The sequence below is a fragment of the Nicotiana tabacum genome, chromosome 17 (genome assembly GCF_000715075.1).
Source record: "Nicotiana tabacum cultivar K326 chromosome 17, ASM71507v2, whole genome shotgun sequence".
In the NCBI taxonomy this organism is placed as follows: Eukaryota; Viridiplantae; Streptophyta; class Magnoliopsida; order Solanales; family Solanaceae; genus Nicotiana; species Nicotiana tabacum.
In genome coordinates, this window is record NC_134096.1 from 43919395 (window position 1) to 43936911 (window position 17517).

Sequence of the window (17517 nt, forward strand, 5' to 3'; positions counted from 1 at the left end):
GACATGTTCAAGGCTTCAAATTACATCAACAACAACAAAACTATGGATCGCACCTCAAATCGAACTAAATGAACTTATGAGCTTTCAACTTCTACGACTCGCATCGAATCATATCAAATCAACCCGGAATGGCGTCAAATTTTGCATGCATGTCCCAAATGACAAAACGGAGCTATTTCAACTCCCAAAATTGCAATCCGAACCCGATATCAACTAAGTCAACTCTCGATCAAACCTCTCAACCTTCCAAAATTTTAACTTTTCAACTTTCGCCAAAATGTATCAAATCAACCTACGAACCTCCAAATCCAAATACGGACATGTTCCTAAGTACAAAATCACCATACAAAGCTATTGGATTCATCAAAACATCATTCCATAGTCGTCTACACAAAAGTCAAACTGCGGTCAACACTTTTCACGTAAGCTTCTAAAATAAGAATTAATCTTCCAAATTAATCCCGAGTCATCCGAAAACCGAACTCGACCACACATGCAAGTCATAATACATACTACGAAGCTGCTCGAGACCTTAAACAACCGAACAGAATGTTAATTCTCAAAACGACCAGTCGAGTCGTTACAATTTTGAAGAGGTTTTTCATCCCAACTTCATAGGTTAGTAGATTTTAACTTATTTTCTTCTATTTCCATAAACACCAATTGATTGTAACCTTTAATCTATGCTTTACCATGGTAGAAATTGGGAATTTTAATAAATTGAGATTTATACCTCAAATTTAGGTCGAATTTCGAAACTAATCACATAATCGGGCTCGGGGGTGAATGGGTAATTGAGTTTTGGTCCGAATCTCGAGTTTTGGACAAGTGGACCCGGGGTTCAGTTTTGTTGACTTTTTTCAAAATCATTAAAGATTGAATATTTTTCACTCGTAGGTAGTTTCTGAAGCTTATTTTGAATTGTTTGAACTATATTTGGCTAGATTTGATTGGTTTGGAGGCTAATTCTAGAGAAAAGGCCTCGGTTAAGCTTTGATTTGATTGCGAAGTGAGGTAAGTATTGGATCTAACCTTGACTAGAGGAAATTATGAATTTATGAATATGTTGTGTGGATTTTGTGAGAAAACGGTATATATGCGAGGTGACGAATGTATATACGCCGTCAAGATATCTGTTTTACATGTTTTTTCGTTATTTCATGAATTATCTTGTTCCATGCCTTAATTGTTACATGCTTTATTTGACTTCTATGCCATAATTGTTATTTGTCATTCAATTATTCCCGTACTTAATTGTTCGTCCCTTCCATGACTCCATACTTATTTGCAACTTGCCTTTAATTATTTTACTTACACATTTTGATTGTCACATGTTTTACTCATCCTATTATTTTTGTAATATTTGTTGCATTCTATGATGTAGTTTCATTTGCGTGAGTTTGTTTAGTTTGTTAGATATTGATAAACTTGTAAGGTTGAAACTTCGAATTGTTAGAGATTCTTTGATTATTATGTGGTCCTTTATTACCTTGTACCATGCTCTTTTGATGTAGAAATTCTTGTGAATTGGGCTATCGGATTGTTTATGTTAATTGAAATTGTTTGTGGAGAGGGTTGCACGCCGCAATGAAAATTGAAAGGTAATGAATTGAAATGGTAGAATAAGGGCGGATTTTGACATTGATAAATGATTATATGATAGGATCGAGTTGCACGCCGCAACGGATTATATATGTGGTACTTGACATTGATAAATGATGATATGGTGGGATCGGATTCCGCGCCGCAACGGTTTGTATATGGTGTACTTATTGTTATTGTTGAGTTGGCCTCGGCATTTTTATATGAGATTATGAGACGTGTTACTCTAGGCTTTCTGATAATGAGGTTTAAGTTCATTTTCATTAGTTAATTGCTTTACTTCCAATTTATGTTTCTTTCCTGTTATTATCATTATTACTGCGTACAGGTTATTGTAAGTGACCCTTTTTAGCCTCGTCACTAATTCGTCGATGATAGGTTCGGTACTTACGGAGTATATGGGATCGGTTGTACCCATACTATACTCTGCACTTCTTGTGCAGATACCGGAGTTGCTAGCGGCGCTCACTAGCTTTTGCTCAGATTCAGTCGCTGTTGGAGACTTCAGGTATAGCTGCGCGGCGTTAGCAGCACTGAAGCCCCCTTCCCTTCTATCTTTACTGTTTTTCTAGAGTTTCAAAATAGTGTATTTTGTTCGGACCTTGTTTGTAGCAGCACTCTAGATGTTCATGTACTCGTGACCCCAGGTTCTGGATTATGTTTAGATTTCGTTGTTCGGTATTATTTTACTCTGCTTCAGACTTATATCGTTATCATTGCTATTATTTTGTTTTCAATTGTTAAAATCAGTTAAGTTTCTGTTTCACGTCAGTTTGACTAGCAAGTAGATGTTAGGCGCCATCATGACCCCGAGGTTGAGATTTCGGATCGTGACAGCATTGCCAACTATTAATAATAATACCAACAGTTTTTTTGTCCCGAAAACACTCTTGTATAGCTTCTTCAATTTCTCGATAAAGCGCAAAGTGGTTTGAATATGTATAAAAAGAATTTATTTTTAGTTACTATGAAAAGTACCTAAAGATTCAAAGTGAACTTCAATTGGACTTTCTCCGGAAGCAATAATGTATTGATCTAGTTAGAGTCACAAAGGAGTATATATCTAAATTGATCCCGTCGGATTAGTGACTTTTATTTTTTATTTTGAAGAAAATGTTTAGTCATTCATGAAAAACAAAATCGGATACAAAACCAAAGAATCACATCACTTGTATATTTGTCCCGTCACATGTTCCCTTTGTGCAGGAGATATATGTAGCGTTGTACAGCTCCATCAGCAATATACGTAGAGCCTAGAGGTTCAGTTATGAAGTTTTATTTATATTCCTTACGCCTACATGCTTAAGTTTTAAGTAAAAGTTCGAACTTGATTCACTTTCTTCCCTTTGTCAGCTTATTGTATTACTCTTCGTTTTAATTTGTATGAACCTATTTTCTTTTTAGTCCGTGCCAAAAAGAATGACTTTTTTTTTTATTTGGAAACAATTTACGTTTATGCAATGATTTATAGCCACACAAAATATATGTATCTTATTTTACACCACAAATTCAAAAGTCTTCTCTCTTTTCTTAAACTCCGTGCGCAGTCAAATGAGTTCACATAAATTGAAACGGAGTGAGTATTGAAGAAGTAAACGAAAGCATTCATAAGCCGAACTCATTTCTTTGTCATCTTACATCCTATATATATACAATCCTCTTTTAAGTATGGAGAAATGACAATCCGACCACCCATAGAAACAAATTCTTAAAATATTTATTCCCAGATATGCTCAACCAAAAAGCAATCGAAGCACAGTACTATTATTGTGTAAAAAGCATTTTCTTTACAAGCTTTTTTTACAATATATTTGTATGACATACTACAAGGTGCTAGAATGGCCTGACCAATTAAGAGTGTTGAAGTCAGCGGACCAAACTTGTAACTTCACATCTATTTGGAACCCCTTCAATAGGAAGAAAGTGAAGGTGTGACTCTCCACAAAGCTCACAGCTCTACAACATTTGCTCTCAATACAATAAAAGCGTGCATGTAACGGATTCTATTGATCAGACCTGTTACTCCACTAGTGAAAGATAGCAGATCCCAACTGTCCACTGAACGATGCCCACTTCCTTTGCTTCTTTTTAGTTTCAATAGCCACAAGCTGCAGCCAGCAACTCTTGCTCATTCAAGGAGAAAGGCCATGTCCAAACTTAGCATTAGCAAATAACTCTTGATGTCAATTTACATTTAGCACTCATGTATTAAGGTGGAATCTCACATCCTAAAAAAAACAAAGCTGTTATTGTATCTGGTCAATAGCATTAGGACGTGAAGGAGAAGAGTTGGCACTCATTCTGCTGGGCGCTGGAGTATTTTCTCTTGACTGGCGCTTCGTTGGAACCAGCACGGTTCCATTACTCTCCAACTTATCGTCAAACTCCTCATCTTCATCTTCATCATCACCTTTAAAAACAGGGTGCAAATAAGCATTTTGAAGGTACGCTTTTAAGTTAAGATTGGGCTCTTTTGCTCGTTCTAAAGTATCTTTCCTTCTCGCTTCCTGAAATCCAAGAAAAGGAAGTTGTCCTTTTAGAGAAAAATAAAAATTCAAGTTAAGGCTTAGTCTTAAAATTCCATGTGACTGTACCTAGACCCCTTGCTAATGATATCTAGCAGTCATTTGAGATCAACACAAGCAAATCTTCATCCAGAAGAAAATAATACACATAGATGCAGCTGAACTAATACTACAACAACAACTATGCCTCAATCCCAAACAAGTTGGTATCAACTATATGATTCCCAAACAAGCTGGTGCAGCTATATGAATCCTCACTCATCATGTTTTTTCATTTAAGCTCAACAAGTCATGTCATCGTCATAAATAAATATGATGTGGTTATTTTCAAGAACCTTGACCCCACAAGAAATTGTCATTATTACCTTTGCAAGTCAACAGAGGAACTAAGAGCCACATATATTGGGCGTACATTAGCAAATACTACTTTCTACCGAATATATAAGCCTCTTCTTTCTATTTTGGTGCTGACCAGGATATGCTCCAATTAAATTTCAAAAAAAAGAAAAAGATTAACAGAAACATCGTGAACTTACAACACTAAAAGGTGTTTAAAGATTCCTTAAAAAGTAATTAAGTACCGATTGATTCATCACCATAAATTTAAATTGGATCAGAGACTAAAAAATGTTGTTATGTTTAGAATGTCAAAGGAAAATTGGTGAAGGGACACTCCTTAACGAACTGCTTCCGATGAGTGGGAAAAGGTTTGAGAAATATCAGAGGAAAAAATAGGAAAAAAAAAAAAGAGAGTCCAACAGAATAGGAAAAACAATTTGGCAATCAACTTTTGAAGTAAAAAAAAAACTAATTGTATAAAAATAATGCATCGGACTCGGATAATATTTCAAATAGGTAATCAACACTACAACTATATCTTTAGATCAACTTCAGTAACATAACCTTCTCATATTTCTGTCATACAAGAAGATGGTGCACAGCACTTTTGACTATTATAAAATCCTATTTCGGAGAAGAACATGAGAGGTCATCTTCAATCAATAAATTTTGTCCTTACGAGTCTTAAGATCATATGTAGCGTTACTGTGGAAAAGAGGCCTAAAATGCTTTTGAAATATCACATGTTTCCAAAAGGAACAGTGGAGATACCAGTAATTTAGAATCTCAAATTTATTTCGGGACTTCCATTTAGCAGTATTAAGTCAAGTTTAAAATGCAGAGGACATATGAAGTTCAAGATCCACATGATATACATGTATATTTGAAATAATAATGAAACATCTTCTTGTAAACTGCATGTTCTACACACCTGAAGTGGATATCTGGTGAAAGCTGGCTCATAACGTCCTTTACAGAATTTGTGAAAAGAGATGGTCAGAACTGGAAGGGCGATAAGGAAAGGTGCTGACTGAACAGCATGTTTTGTACTTAGCAACCCAAGTAAAGATATCTGAGAGAAGACCAGAGCGAATATTACACGTCCATGAACATCTGGCCAGAATGCTGCTCCACTTTCATACTTTTGATTGTATACATTTATAATCTGCATAACATGAAAAAGGAACCCATTAGAGAAGCCGAATGGACAGTATTGATCTAAGTTGCTCCGACATGGCAGTTTAGGTGCCGTACCAGTGTCGACACGACACTAGTATGGATGTGGGTATGGGATCCGTACCGGATCTGGTCAAACAATTTTGGATACTTTGACCTCATCAGACAGAAAAATTCGAGACGAGATACAATTTGATTCCCGAAATCAGAACTAAAACTAGGGTAAATCTAAAGAAAATAGCATACCTTATCTAGGAAATCAATATTTTACTTATCTACAACTTAAGAATAAAGAAATTCACACTTTACAAGCTAAGTATTCCACAAAATTTCTCATAATTTAGAGATATTTTTATATTTTTATTTTTTTGAATTATTTTTAGCCGGATCCCCCCATCCGTATCCGTACTAGGATCCATATCCCCAAATCTTAGAATTTACATCTAGAAGGATCCGACCTCTAGATTCGCACCCGTGTCGGACACCCGCACCCGTGTCCGGGCAACTTAGCTGATCACACTTAAGCATATAAGCCAGCAAACACCTATAGTTAGACGCATGTAGCAACCTCCAAGAAATATTACTAGGAGAATAGCAAACTCATCTTCAACCCAATCTTATTTGCTATTGTCATGCACAATCATCATAGAGAAACCAAGTAACCAGTACGCCCAATAAATAAAGACGCTCATAGAGATGGTGGACACTGCTCATCCCTCTATGTTAATTGTACAAATAGGTCAATAGGTCTGTTCACTAAAGATGCATCTGTCCCAACACGGATAGGAACTCGTCGCCTCACTCGAATGTCATATGTGTCTTCAGATTATTTAACAAGGACTCCAGTTGATACCGTATATAAAAAAGCTTCATATTACCCGCAAAATCTGAAAACCTTACATCCACTGGATAACTGAACATCAAAGCTGACATGATTCTTGATTTGTCTAAGTTGGTATTAGAGGATACACAACTACTTTAAAAGATATCAAGTTTACATTAGCCTACATGTGTTACAAGTAGACTTTCATATGCATGTGAAACTCTTGCATTTTGACTCATTATAACTGCACTATCTAAAGAACAAAATGCTTTATCAATTAAGAAGACTTAAAAAGCGAAAAGATAACCTGATGACGGAACACGATGAACGCCAGGCCAAAGAACACCAGTATGAAAGGAAGCAGAAATGGCGTGACCACAGCATAGACAAGGCCCAATAAGAAGTATAATTGTATCTGCGGTTCTCCAGTGTTGAAACCAAGGCTTCCAGCATTCATTGCCTTCTTTCTATCATTTTCAGTCTTGACCAAGAAAAAGTTCTTCAAGTGGAAGATTATTAGTGGCTTCAGCCTTAAGATCTCTCCAGCAATACCAGCCCATCCATCAACCATTATGTAAGTTATGAAGAAAGTTGCCTTCATTGGGATAGCAACACCAATTGTTTTAGGAATTCTGCAGCAAAAGACAGAATCTTGTAGTACTTAGGCAGCATAGTATTGAAGTAAAATGATAGAAAAGATCCGGAAATTGGAATAAGAGAGCAAGTACAATCATGTATGTGTTAACACACTGCAACGTAAATGTCATAGAAGAATTTGCAGGAATCAGGGGCCTTGAATAGATATTAGAGACATATTTCCTCATTGAAATGCTTGACGAGCTAAGACACAATGACAGTTGCTGCAATTTGTCTGCGCATTGTATTAGCTAACAAAAAAAAAGGATTCCTATTTTGCGCTTGTCCTTATTCATAACCATTGATTTCAAGGTTGTGCTTTCTAGCACTATATTAATTCAAGAGTGATATTGCGAGGTTTAATGCAATAGTTTCTAGCTTGCTTGATGGAATTTATTCCTTTATAAAGAGAAATAAAGAGTGATAAAAATGCAATAATGACACTTCAACTTACTCATTTGCTGACTGATGAAGAAAAGTTTTTAGCTGTTCGAATGCAGCTCCTGCAATTATGCTCCCAAGAAAGACATTCACAAAGTTAAAGATATAGTATTTAGATGCAGATCTTCTTTCTAGAGCTGATATACTTTCCCAGCCCTCAAATTTGGACATCAGCATCAGTATCCTCGGCAAAACTATGAGAAAGATCTTCAAAGCAATCCCAGGTAGAAAACCTTGGATGAATGACTTGATGAAAGGTCTGCACGACAGATTGGGTTGACATTTCAATCTTCATGCTATGGTGGGTAACACCGCAGGAGCAGTTTTAACAACAGCTACATACCCAGTATAGTCACACAAGTGGGGTCGGGAAGGGTAATATGTATGCAGACCTTACCACGTAGAATGGTGAGAAATAAGATAGAAGAGATCCATTTAGTAGATCATTTATGAATTACTGCTTCAATTCTGATCTATCCATGACATTTCAATCTTCATGCTATGGTGGGTAACACCGCAGGAGCAGTTTTAACAACAGCTACATACCCAGTATAGTCACACAAGTGGGGTCGGGAAGGGTAATATGTATGCAGACCTTACCACGTAGAATGGTGAGAAATAAGATAGAAGAGATCCATTTAGTAGATCATTTATGAATTACTGCTTCAATTCTGATCTATCCATGATATTTCAATTTCATGCTATGGTGGGTAACACCGCAGGGGCAGTTTTAACAACAGCAACATACCCAATATAGTCACACAAGTGGGGTCGGGGAGGGTAATATGTACGCAGACCTTACCCCTACCCTGTGAAGGTAGAGAGGCTGTTTCCGGAGACCCTCGGCTCAAGGACAAAAAAAATGAGCAGTATCAACAAGCAGTAACAACAGTGGTATAGTAAAATAACATAAGCGAAAGAAATAACAGGTAGACACATAACTCCACAAACATAAATGCAAGTCTAATACTACTGCCATGAGAATGGCAAAGAATACACTCAACTATCCCCTAACCTTCTACCCTAATCATCGACCTCCACATCTCCTATCAAGGGTCATGTCCTCCGTAAGCTGAAGTCGCGTCATGTTCTGCCAAATCATCTCACCCCAATACTTCTTAGGCCTACATCTACCTCTCCTCATGCCCACGACGGCCAATCTCTCACACCTCCTCACGGGGGCAACTGCGTCTCTCCTCTTCACATGCTCGTACCATCTCAACCTCCCTTCTCGCATCTTGTTCTCTACGGGGCCACTCCCGCCTTGTCCCGAATAATTCTATTCCTAATCTTATCTCTCCTAGTTTGCCCGCACATCTATCTCAGCATCCTCATCGCTGCTACTTTCATCTTCTAGACATGGGAGTTCTTAACTGGCCAACACTCTGCGCCATATAACATAGTCGATCTAACCACCACTTTGTAGAATTTACCTTTAAGTATAGGCAGCACATTCTTATCACAAAAAACACTGGATGCGAGCCTCCATTTCAATCAGCCCGCTCCAATATGATGCGTGATATCCTTGTCAATCTCCCCATTCCTTTGAATTACAGGCCCGAGATATCTAAAACTACCCTTCTTGGGGAGGACTTGGTTGTCAAGCATCAAAGTCACGGCCGCCGCATGATTCTCGTCACCAAACTTGCACTCCAAGTATTCTGTTTTGGTCCTGCTCAACTTGAAACCTTTTGACTCCAGAGTCTGTCTCCAAACCTCCAGCCTCGCGTTAACACCGCCTAGCGTCTCGTCAATTAGAACAATATCGTCTGCAAATAACATACACCATGACACTTCCCCTAGAATATAACGCGTAAGTACATCCAATGTCAAGGCAAATAAAACGGGCTTAAAGCGGATCCCTGCTGCAACCCCATTAGAACTGGAAAGTGTTCCGAGTTTCCACCCACCGTCCTCATCCAGGTCTTGTAAATAACATACACAGGAGCAGTTTTTGTTTTTCAAAATTTGTGGGGTGAGCAGTATCGGCGATCAAAGCTCAAGTGAATCGTCAATATATCATTCTCCTCTGTTAAGTAGTTCTCCCAACAAATATTCTCTCTAGAAAGGAAATGTCATTTAGCACATGAGTTGCAAGACTTCTGTCAAGCAACTCTTGTGTGAATAATGGCCTATCAACAGAACTGGTTAAGACTCCATTTTCAATGAAAGTAAATAATACTCTCTTAAATGTACAAAAGGAAATATGCACTATTAAGCATGATTATCCGACCTTCATATTTTATCACGTTAAGCGAAGTCCTATGCACCATTATGAAGCATACATTAAGATACCAGATCATTTAGTTTTGTTCAAAATTTAGATATCGGACCATTTGTTTCACTATCAAACTAATTTTACCACCATTTTGAGAAACTCATACAAATAGATGAACAAAAATATCATAGCACTTGAATAAGTAGGAGATAGAGCAAATATTGAAAATGAGAGATAGTGGATCGGAATAAGTCTATAATGTGGCATACTCACATGTCAATGATAACTTTTAGGAATGGCGCTACTTTCCTAATCCCCTCAATAGTTGCAAGTGTTTGGACAAATGTGATGGGAATCATGAAGAAGAATGTCAGGAAAAAGAAAGCAACACCGATTATGAGCCTCCTAATTGTTAAAGACACATAGGGAATCGCCAGGTTTCTCCAATATACATCACGCGGCTCTGGAGCCCATTCAGTTAACCACAAAGTCGGATTTCTTGACTGCTGAGTTTGAGCACAAACAGCAGCACCCCACCGTGTTTTAAACGAGACAAATGCCGCCGGCATGATAGATTTTGGGTCATTTTTAACCCGCTCTCTCTCTTCAGCTATCTACATGTAAAGCAAGAAATTAAGACATAGGTAAAACTAAAGCTAAGCTACTGTAAAAGCAATAAAACCAAAAAGGTAACAAGCTCAAAAGATACGTGATTAAACTATAGGGTTTATTTTTTTCAATTAACAGAAAGGCATGGATGCCTGAAAGCACAGAATTTTCTAAAAGCTTCCAGTCTGAATTTAAGAAAATTCTTATTATTTCTAACCAAATAAAAGCATTTGGTACCCATGGTCCATGCAATGTCAAAAGTAGTTGATAGAGGACTATAGAAGACACTTTCACGAGTGGTTTGAGAAAGAAGTAGAGATCAATCAACATGACAGTTAGAAAAGCTTACTCAAGATTGGTTACCTCTTTCGATAGTCTTTCAACTTCAGCAGTCTGATAGTCGATCGCATCCACTTTATTTCCAAAAAACCCAAGAAAACCAGTCTGCAAGTTTGAGAAGGAATTTGAAAATACAAGTTATGCTTGAGGTAGACAGAGAAATAGTGGAGCATCATAGAATGTTTCAAGATATCCTGAAAGAGAAATAAATACTCCAAACTATACATACCTTCATCATGGGCCGATTTGATTGATTTCTAGAAAACTTTAGTTGGTAATAGTCAAGCCAATTTTGCTTACTCTTCTTCTCCTTGACCAATTTTGCTAGTTTGTTGGCGTTGTAAACAACCTGCAGTACGACCCAACTAAATGAATAAAGATAAACAGTTTTTATTAAAATTTAAACTGCAATTAACAATTTGAAACAAATCATCCTATTAATTGTAAGATCTGGCATACAAGTGACTTCTCATGAAAAGAAGAGATAAAATACATTTATGACCATAACCAGAAAGCCTGATCGTTGAAAAGTTAGGTTCTTCAAGGAAAAAAACATTTCTAAGCAAGAGGGTAACAAGCTTTCAGAACTTGACAAAAACTTATGATAAATGAATTTTTCAGAAGTGGTATATATCATTGTCTATAAGATAAAATCTCCATGTACAGAAAATCTTATAGAAAAGGTTAAATATATACCATCCTTATTGGATGGTTCGACATTTTATTTCCTTGTCTTTACCGGTTAAAACTTAAATCTAGATCCATGAAAAAACTTTGTTTTACCATTTTGTTACAATCTCGTCTATATCTACTTTTATTTGGAACGGGTTTCAACCATAACTTATGACACCTAAAATATCCTCACTAGACATTATCCGTGGTTGCGAATAAAAACAGAATGAGATAGTCTTGAAGAACTGAATTTTACTCTCTTGTACATTTATCGTATAAAACACGAAGGTATCATCCCATCTTCTATTCTCCCTCCCTTTCTGAATTATATCTATCTCTTTTCTGAGAAAAGACAACACTAATGTCTGCAAATGGTAATCCTATTGCTCTTTGACATATTTCTTAGAGATGAAATCTCAAGATGGAAAATATCCAGTAGTCACAAGATGCAGTACATGATTACCCAATATTCAAAAGGAGAGGAAAAATATGTACGGAGCAGACGCTTACAACTCAAAAGAATCTTAAGTCCTTTTTTTCAGAAAAAGAATGATACAACACAGTTCTGTTTGCAGCTAAGGTGTTCTGACGTAAATGAGAGTGTTCACAAGACAATAAAAGGCTAAATCTCTATCAACAATTTCACTCCTAAGTTGCATATATCATATACATGTACTATCAAGTACAAACCTGGTGTGTGAGGTAATGCTCTGTATGATTAACCAGGAAAAAGTGCTCGACACATTCACCAACTGATTCATGAGTGTCAGGTGGAACGTTTCTGACAAGGACCTGAGAACAAGCAAATTTTAGCTCAACAAATGATGTAAAAAGATTTTCTGTCAGACAGTGCTCAAGATTGCAATAGCAAGTTGTTATCGCGACTATCTAGTAAAACTGGCCTAAAGACATTAGCAAGTGTAGCATATCAATAATGAGAATCACGATCATTTCGGAGATGTTCCTGAAGAGAGCGAGTCAGAACCATTATGTGTCAAGAGATATAAGAGTATTCCTACAACTAGTTAATACAAAAAAAAAAAAAAAAAGAATTGCACAACTAAAACCCATGCAGGTATACTCACTGAACTCTACTGCTGAATAATTTACCACATGCATCAACTTTTTTCTGGCCAAGGAATTGACCAACAGTTAAGAAGAAATCTATTTATGGCTAGAACTTGAAAATTAGAGTCTCTTTAATCAAACCCATCATATCAATAACATGAATATCATAAGGACCAATTCAGAAAACAGACCATAACTTAAATTCCTTTGTGGAACCAAATATTAGAAGAGAAGATTTATGAGGCAAAGAAAAATAGGTTCGCCTTTGTAAAGTCGATTCAGAAATTTCAGAAGATCGTCGCCACATATTTAGGTAATTCAAACAAACTACACATATCATGAATGTCGAAGAATATAAAAATATTTAACTTTCAGTTCTTGTAGTTTGAACAGTTAAGATTTTAAAAAAGAAAAACTAGCCATTACAATTCTATCTATGCATCAATTATTATATTTATAATTTTCCATGTAACATAAGATTATATATTCTAGTCTTTGAACACTAGATCCAGAACGGAAACTTGTAAATAGTTAATACTGAAGAATTTCAGAGTTCCAGTTTCACATACTGTAAATTGATCAGGACGACGTTTTTCAGACGCAAGAAACAGCAACCTCATAGCTGCAACTTTTGCATACTCCCTTTGTAAGACATAGCATGTCCAAACTGTAATGGCATAGGCCATAATGATATGAGTCCAAAACCTGAAAACATCCAACATTCAAGACAAGTCATTGCAGGAAGCAGTCTATATAGCTGCGAAAGATAAAGCAACTAGAAACATATTGCGGCGTACAGAAAACAAGTAACAACGAAGAATAGGTTTAGCACATTTTTAATGAGAAGTATGGACTCCAATCCACACAAGAAGTGAACCTCCTTGTATTTTTTTTTGATAAGTCATATGAATTGTTCGTCATAATGTTCATAACGTATGACAAGTTTCGTGACCCAAGAAAGGGAAACAACTTCTTGGAATCACAAGAATAGACTTAAAATAAAATAAGACAGATACAAAATGTGCATTTTTCAAAGTGTAGACATAGAAGGCTACAGGTTTAGAACCTAGGACCAAAAATATGCTGTATCATATAAGAAGGTACAAGAATAAGAACTTGGTAATGATGAGTCTATTTAATCAAACACTTAAAAAAGAAAAAAGTGTCTAACCTTTGTGATCCGAGTGGAACATTTGAAATGGAGAGCTTATCAACGTCACTGTAAGTAAACCTGGACTTTCTAAGAGTGCTATTTGTCCAATGAACAGGTACTAGTACAGTAAAAGCAAGTAATGTAATAGGAATAAAAATTTTGAGCCTGCAAATCAGAAGCCATAATTGACATCAGATATTCAGTTCCTCAGTGTAACTCAAAATTCCAGCAAAGGAAATACCCTTTGCAGTAGAAAAGGAAAGAGCTGGATTGTATAAATTATAAATGATTAAACAAATCCTGTATTGTAGAAGTTTTTTTTTCCTTTCAAAATTGAAACTCATACGGCCATCTTTCATAAGAAAGGAGAAAGAGAAAGAAATCAATACATTTGCCTCTTCTCCCACTCTCCTTCTCATCACTTTTCCAAGTAAAAGAAGAAGAGATTATTGCAAATATGTGCCTTGCTCAACAGTCTTGCTTTAACAAGATTTAAGCCAGAGATATCGTGATGACCGCATAGAAAAGGTTAATCAAGACACTACATCTGTATTTCTCCTTTTTCTTTGCCTTTAAGATAATCATATTACAGGTCCATGTTGAATGTGATCAACTAGCTGCTTCAGAAGAGAAATGATGTTTTGTAGCTCTCCCTCAGTTTTTTGTTTATTATTCGAAGTTTATCCTATCAAAGATATAGCTGCATAAAAGGAGAACACCCATTCCTCACATCAATCCAAAGCAAAGAAATTATTTTGCGGTTTAGTACATGGATTTCCATTGAAGTCATTTCCAGTAAAGTTTCATTTTTGAATAAAAAAATAGTTCGCTCTATTGCATGCTAATCTACATGGTTTACATCTGTAAAAAACCTTGTTATAGACATTCATTGCTCAAATTTCTGAGCTAATATTAGCTGGATTTAGCGGGAAAAAACAGAAGCGTCCTGTATTAAGGAAAGGCAGCTTCACAGGCATAAATGCAGATACTAGTAATCTGAAGGAAACATCAATTATGCTGTAAATAAGCAACACATCAGTTCAAATAACTGCATTTATTTCCATAGTCGCCTACAATATCTATGGCAGTCTCTTAGTTCATAAGGTTATGAGAAAATAGAAATTAAGCTAAAATGAATTCAGTGCTTTCCTTTTAAAACATGATGGATCTCTTCCCACTATTTAAAGAGGAACTAAAAGTCACTAAACATGTACTCCCTCCGTTTCAAAAAGATTGTCTTAGTTTGACTTGGCACCAATTTTAATAAAGAAGTGAAGACTTTTGAGATATGTGGCCTTAAATAAGCCAGCTGGATTTATGGGGCTGTAAAACTTCTAAAACTTGTGGTGCTAAACCTGTCATAGCATTTTTTGTGGCTATAAATGGTTCCTATTAAAGAAATATTGAAAGGTGCCAATCTTTTTGAAAGAGACTAAAAAGGAAATAGTGTCAATCTTTTTGAAACAGAGAGAGTGTTTGATATTGCAACGGTACGATATATATTAAGCTAAAACGAATTCAGTGCTTCCCTTTTAAAACATGATGCATCTCTTCCCACTACTATTGAAAGAGGAACTAAAAGTCACTAAACACTTACTACTTGATATTGCAACAGCACAATATATATTGAAACAAATCGTATAACTAATTACAAAGGCATACCCTAGCAAGTAGATCCGTAAATAAACAGCAGAGTCCAGTCCTGCATGGTCAATGAGCTCAAGTTCAGGCATTTTCAGTGCATCCGGCACCCAGTTCAGAAACCTTATATATGCCCTCCAATCCAAATTAACAATTTTTTTTACAAATGCACCAGACTGCGTCACACTATTTCTCAAACCCTTAAGATACCATTTTGGGAAGTACACTCTGTCGTTGAGTGGTTGGAGCCGCAGAATTGCAAATGCCAAAAGGAAGATAAATGCTGAGAGAATATTTATAGCTGCAGAAACTCCTATATCTCCCAGTGTTGCCATCTTCTACCTGTAAACAAAAGATATCAAGTCTCTTGCTTGAACGATCAAATGATTCAAATTTCTCTCAATCCTATATTAATCGGGGTCGGCTATCTATATTGAATAATTCTTTATCCATTTGCTCTTAATTTCTATGTGAGCATAGGCCTTACATGGACTTCAACAGAACTCTGAAAATGTAGACTATAAACGCATGTACAATTCTAAATTACAGACCAGATAGTTGATAAAAGGTCAGCGAAAATAGCACTTACCATCAGCTTTTTACACATTTATGCATGACTAATTTATCGTTTCCAAATCCATGAATTGGAAAAAATAAAGGGAAAAAACATATACAATGGGAAATAGTTGAATAAGCTTCTCATTTATTTTTGGATAAACTAGTAATGATAAAAGAAAAAGACAACAGATTATATCCCAGCAGAGATGCATATATAAGCACTGGTGCATACACATTAAGAAATTAGCTGATTACGATTAAGGAAGCACAAAAAGAGAAATAACAAATTTCATCGAACTAAAAGACCAAATTTAAAAAATAAAATAGGAGACAATTAATGTTGTGAAAACCCATTAATTGATCATGCAGAAATACTTAAAATAACAAAAATACGAAACCCATTTCATACACTCGTGAGAACTGAAATGCATGAAAAGAAAAAAAAAACATAAAGATTGTGAGAAACCTTTTTTCTGATTACAGAGCTGAAGCTGCTTCTGCGTAGGGAATTTAAAACCCGGCAATGAAAAAATTAAAATAGAAGAGAAAAGCCAAAGCTCATGATACAGAGAAAGTAACAGTTGCCTATCGGAGAGTGTAGGGATTACTTCATAACTCAATGAAAGCTACGAACATTCCTGATATTAATTCTTCCTTCCTTCCTTTAACTCAACCACAAGCCAAATACTTTTATATTATATTCAATAATCCCATAAATATGTTAATGTAGATTTTCTTCTACTGTTGATTCCTTTTTTTCTTTCCAAAATGTAAAGTGCGTGTTCAATAAGTTGTGAGATTCGCCATCCTCCTTTGGATGTCAAAACAGGCCACGTCGGCAGTTAATGAGGTATAGCAACGGTTACTTCTCTGCCCCGACCCGTTACTTGTATATGAGGTAATTTCTTCTCGGATTTTGGTTATACATAGTAAGAGGGTGTTTGACTAAGCTGGTCAAACTGGCTTATAAGCACTTTTTGACTTATCTACACGTTTGGTAAAATTAAAAGTGCTTATAAGCCAAAAATAAGTCATAAGCCATAAGTTGGTCTTCCCCAACTTATCAAATTTCAGCTTATAAGCACTTTAGGTTTGACCAAAATATTTACTATTCTATCCCTAAAATACTTCTTTTTAAAACAAAACTCTTCGTATAGTTTTACTCTATCTCGGTTCTTCATAAAACCTAAACAGTTGTTGTCTCTCCAGCCGTACCATTGCTTCCTTTACGTGCTTCTTTCATTCTTCTCTGCAACTATCAGACAAATTGCAGGTAATTTTTTTATGTTTTAAACACTCTATCAAGATATGTTTACAAATTCTCCTACGTGTTTCTATCAAGACAAGATGTGACTAAGATGAAAAGAACTGAAAGCTGAATGAATCCAGTTTTTGGTTTTGGGGTCCAAATCATAAGCTACTTTTGTCCCTTTCATCCCATATGTTTTAAACTTTACTGAGTATTTTTCGTTTGTCAAGTTTATATTTCTCGGGCAGTATTTTTCTGCGTGTAATCAAAGTCACGGTACAAAACAGGCCAGCCTTTCGCTTTTACGCACGGGTTTTCTTGTCTTGTATATTTTTTTTTCTCATGACTTCTTGTTTAGAGTTGAGTATATTATTAATGTTATAAGGAGGTAGGCTACACCTATCTCCTTCTTCATGCATTGATGAAGACCAGCAAACACATTTTGGATGTAATACGAAAGATACCTAG

General features: G+C 36.0%; 1 protein-coding gene across 2 annotated transcripts; it reads right to left on the reverse strand.

The window, feature by feature from the left end:
- Positions 1 to 3346: 3346 nt before the first annotated feature.
- On the reverse strand, positions 3347 to 16544 carry LOC107799427 (hyperosmolality-gated Ca2+ permeable channel 1.2-like). 2 transcript variants are annotated; one of them, XM_075234234.1, is made up of 12 exons: positions 16409 to 16544; positions 15264 to 15584; positions 13620 to 13766; positions 13018 to 13153; positions 12071 to 12172; positions 10938 to 11057; positions 10733 to 10813; positions 10034 to 10374; positions 7556 to 7801; positions 6773 to 7097; positions 5398 to 5631; positions 3347 to 4109 (listed from the first exon to the last, which is right to left on the reverse strand). In XM_075234234.1, exons 2-12 carry the CDS (start codon positions 15575 to 15577, stop codon positions 3849 to 3851), a joined length of 2307 nt encoding a protein of 768 aa, XP_075090335.1. In that variant the 5' UTR covers positions 15578 to 15584; positions 16409 to 16544; the 3' UTR covers positions 3347 to 3848. The 2 variants fall into 2 exon arrangements, with proteins under 2 accessions (XP_075090335.1, XP_016478025.2); XM_016622539.2 differs by having other exon boundaries at positions 16267 to 16438.
- Positions 16545 to 17517: the final 973 nt, after the last annotated feature.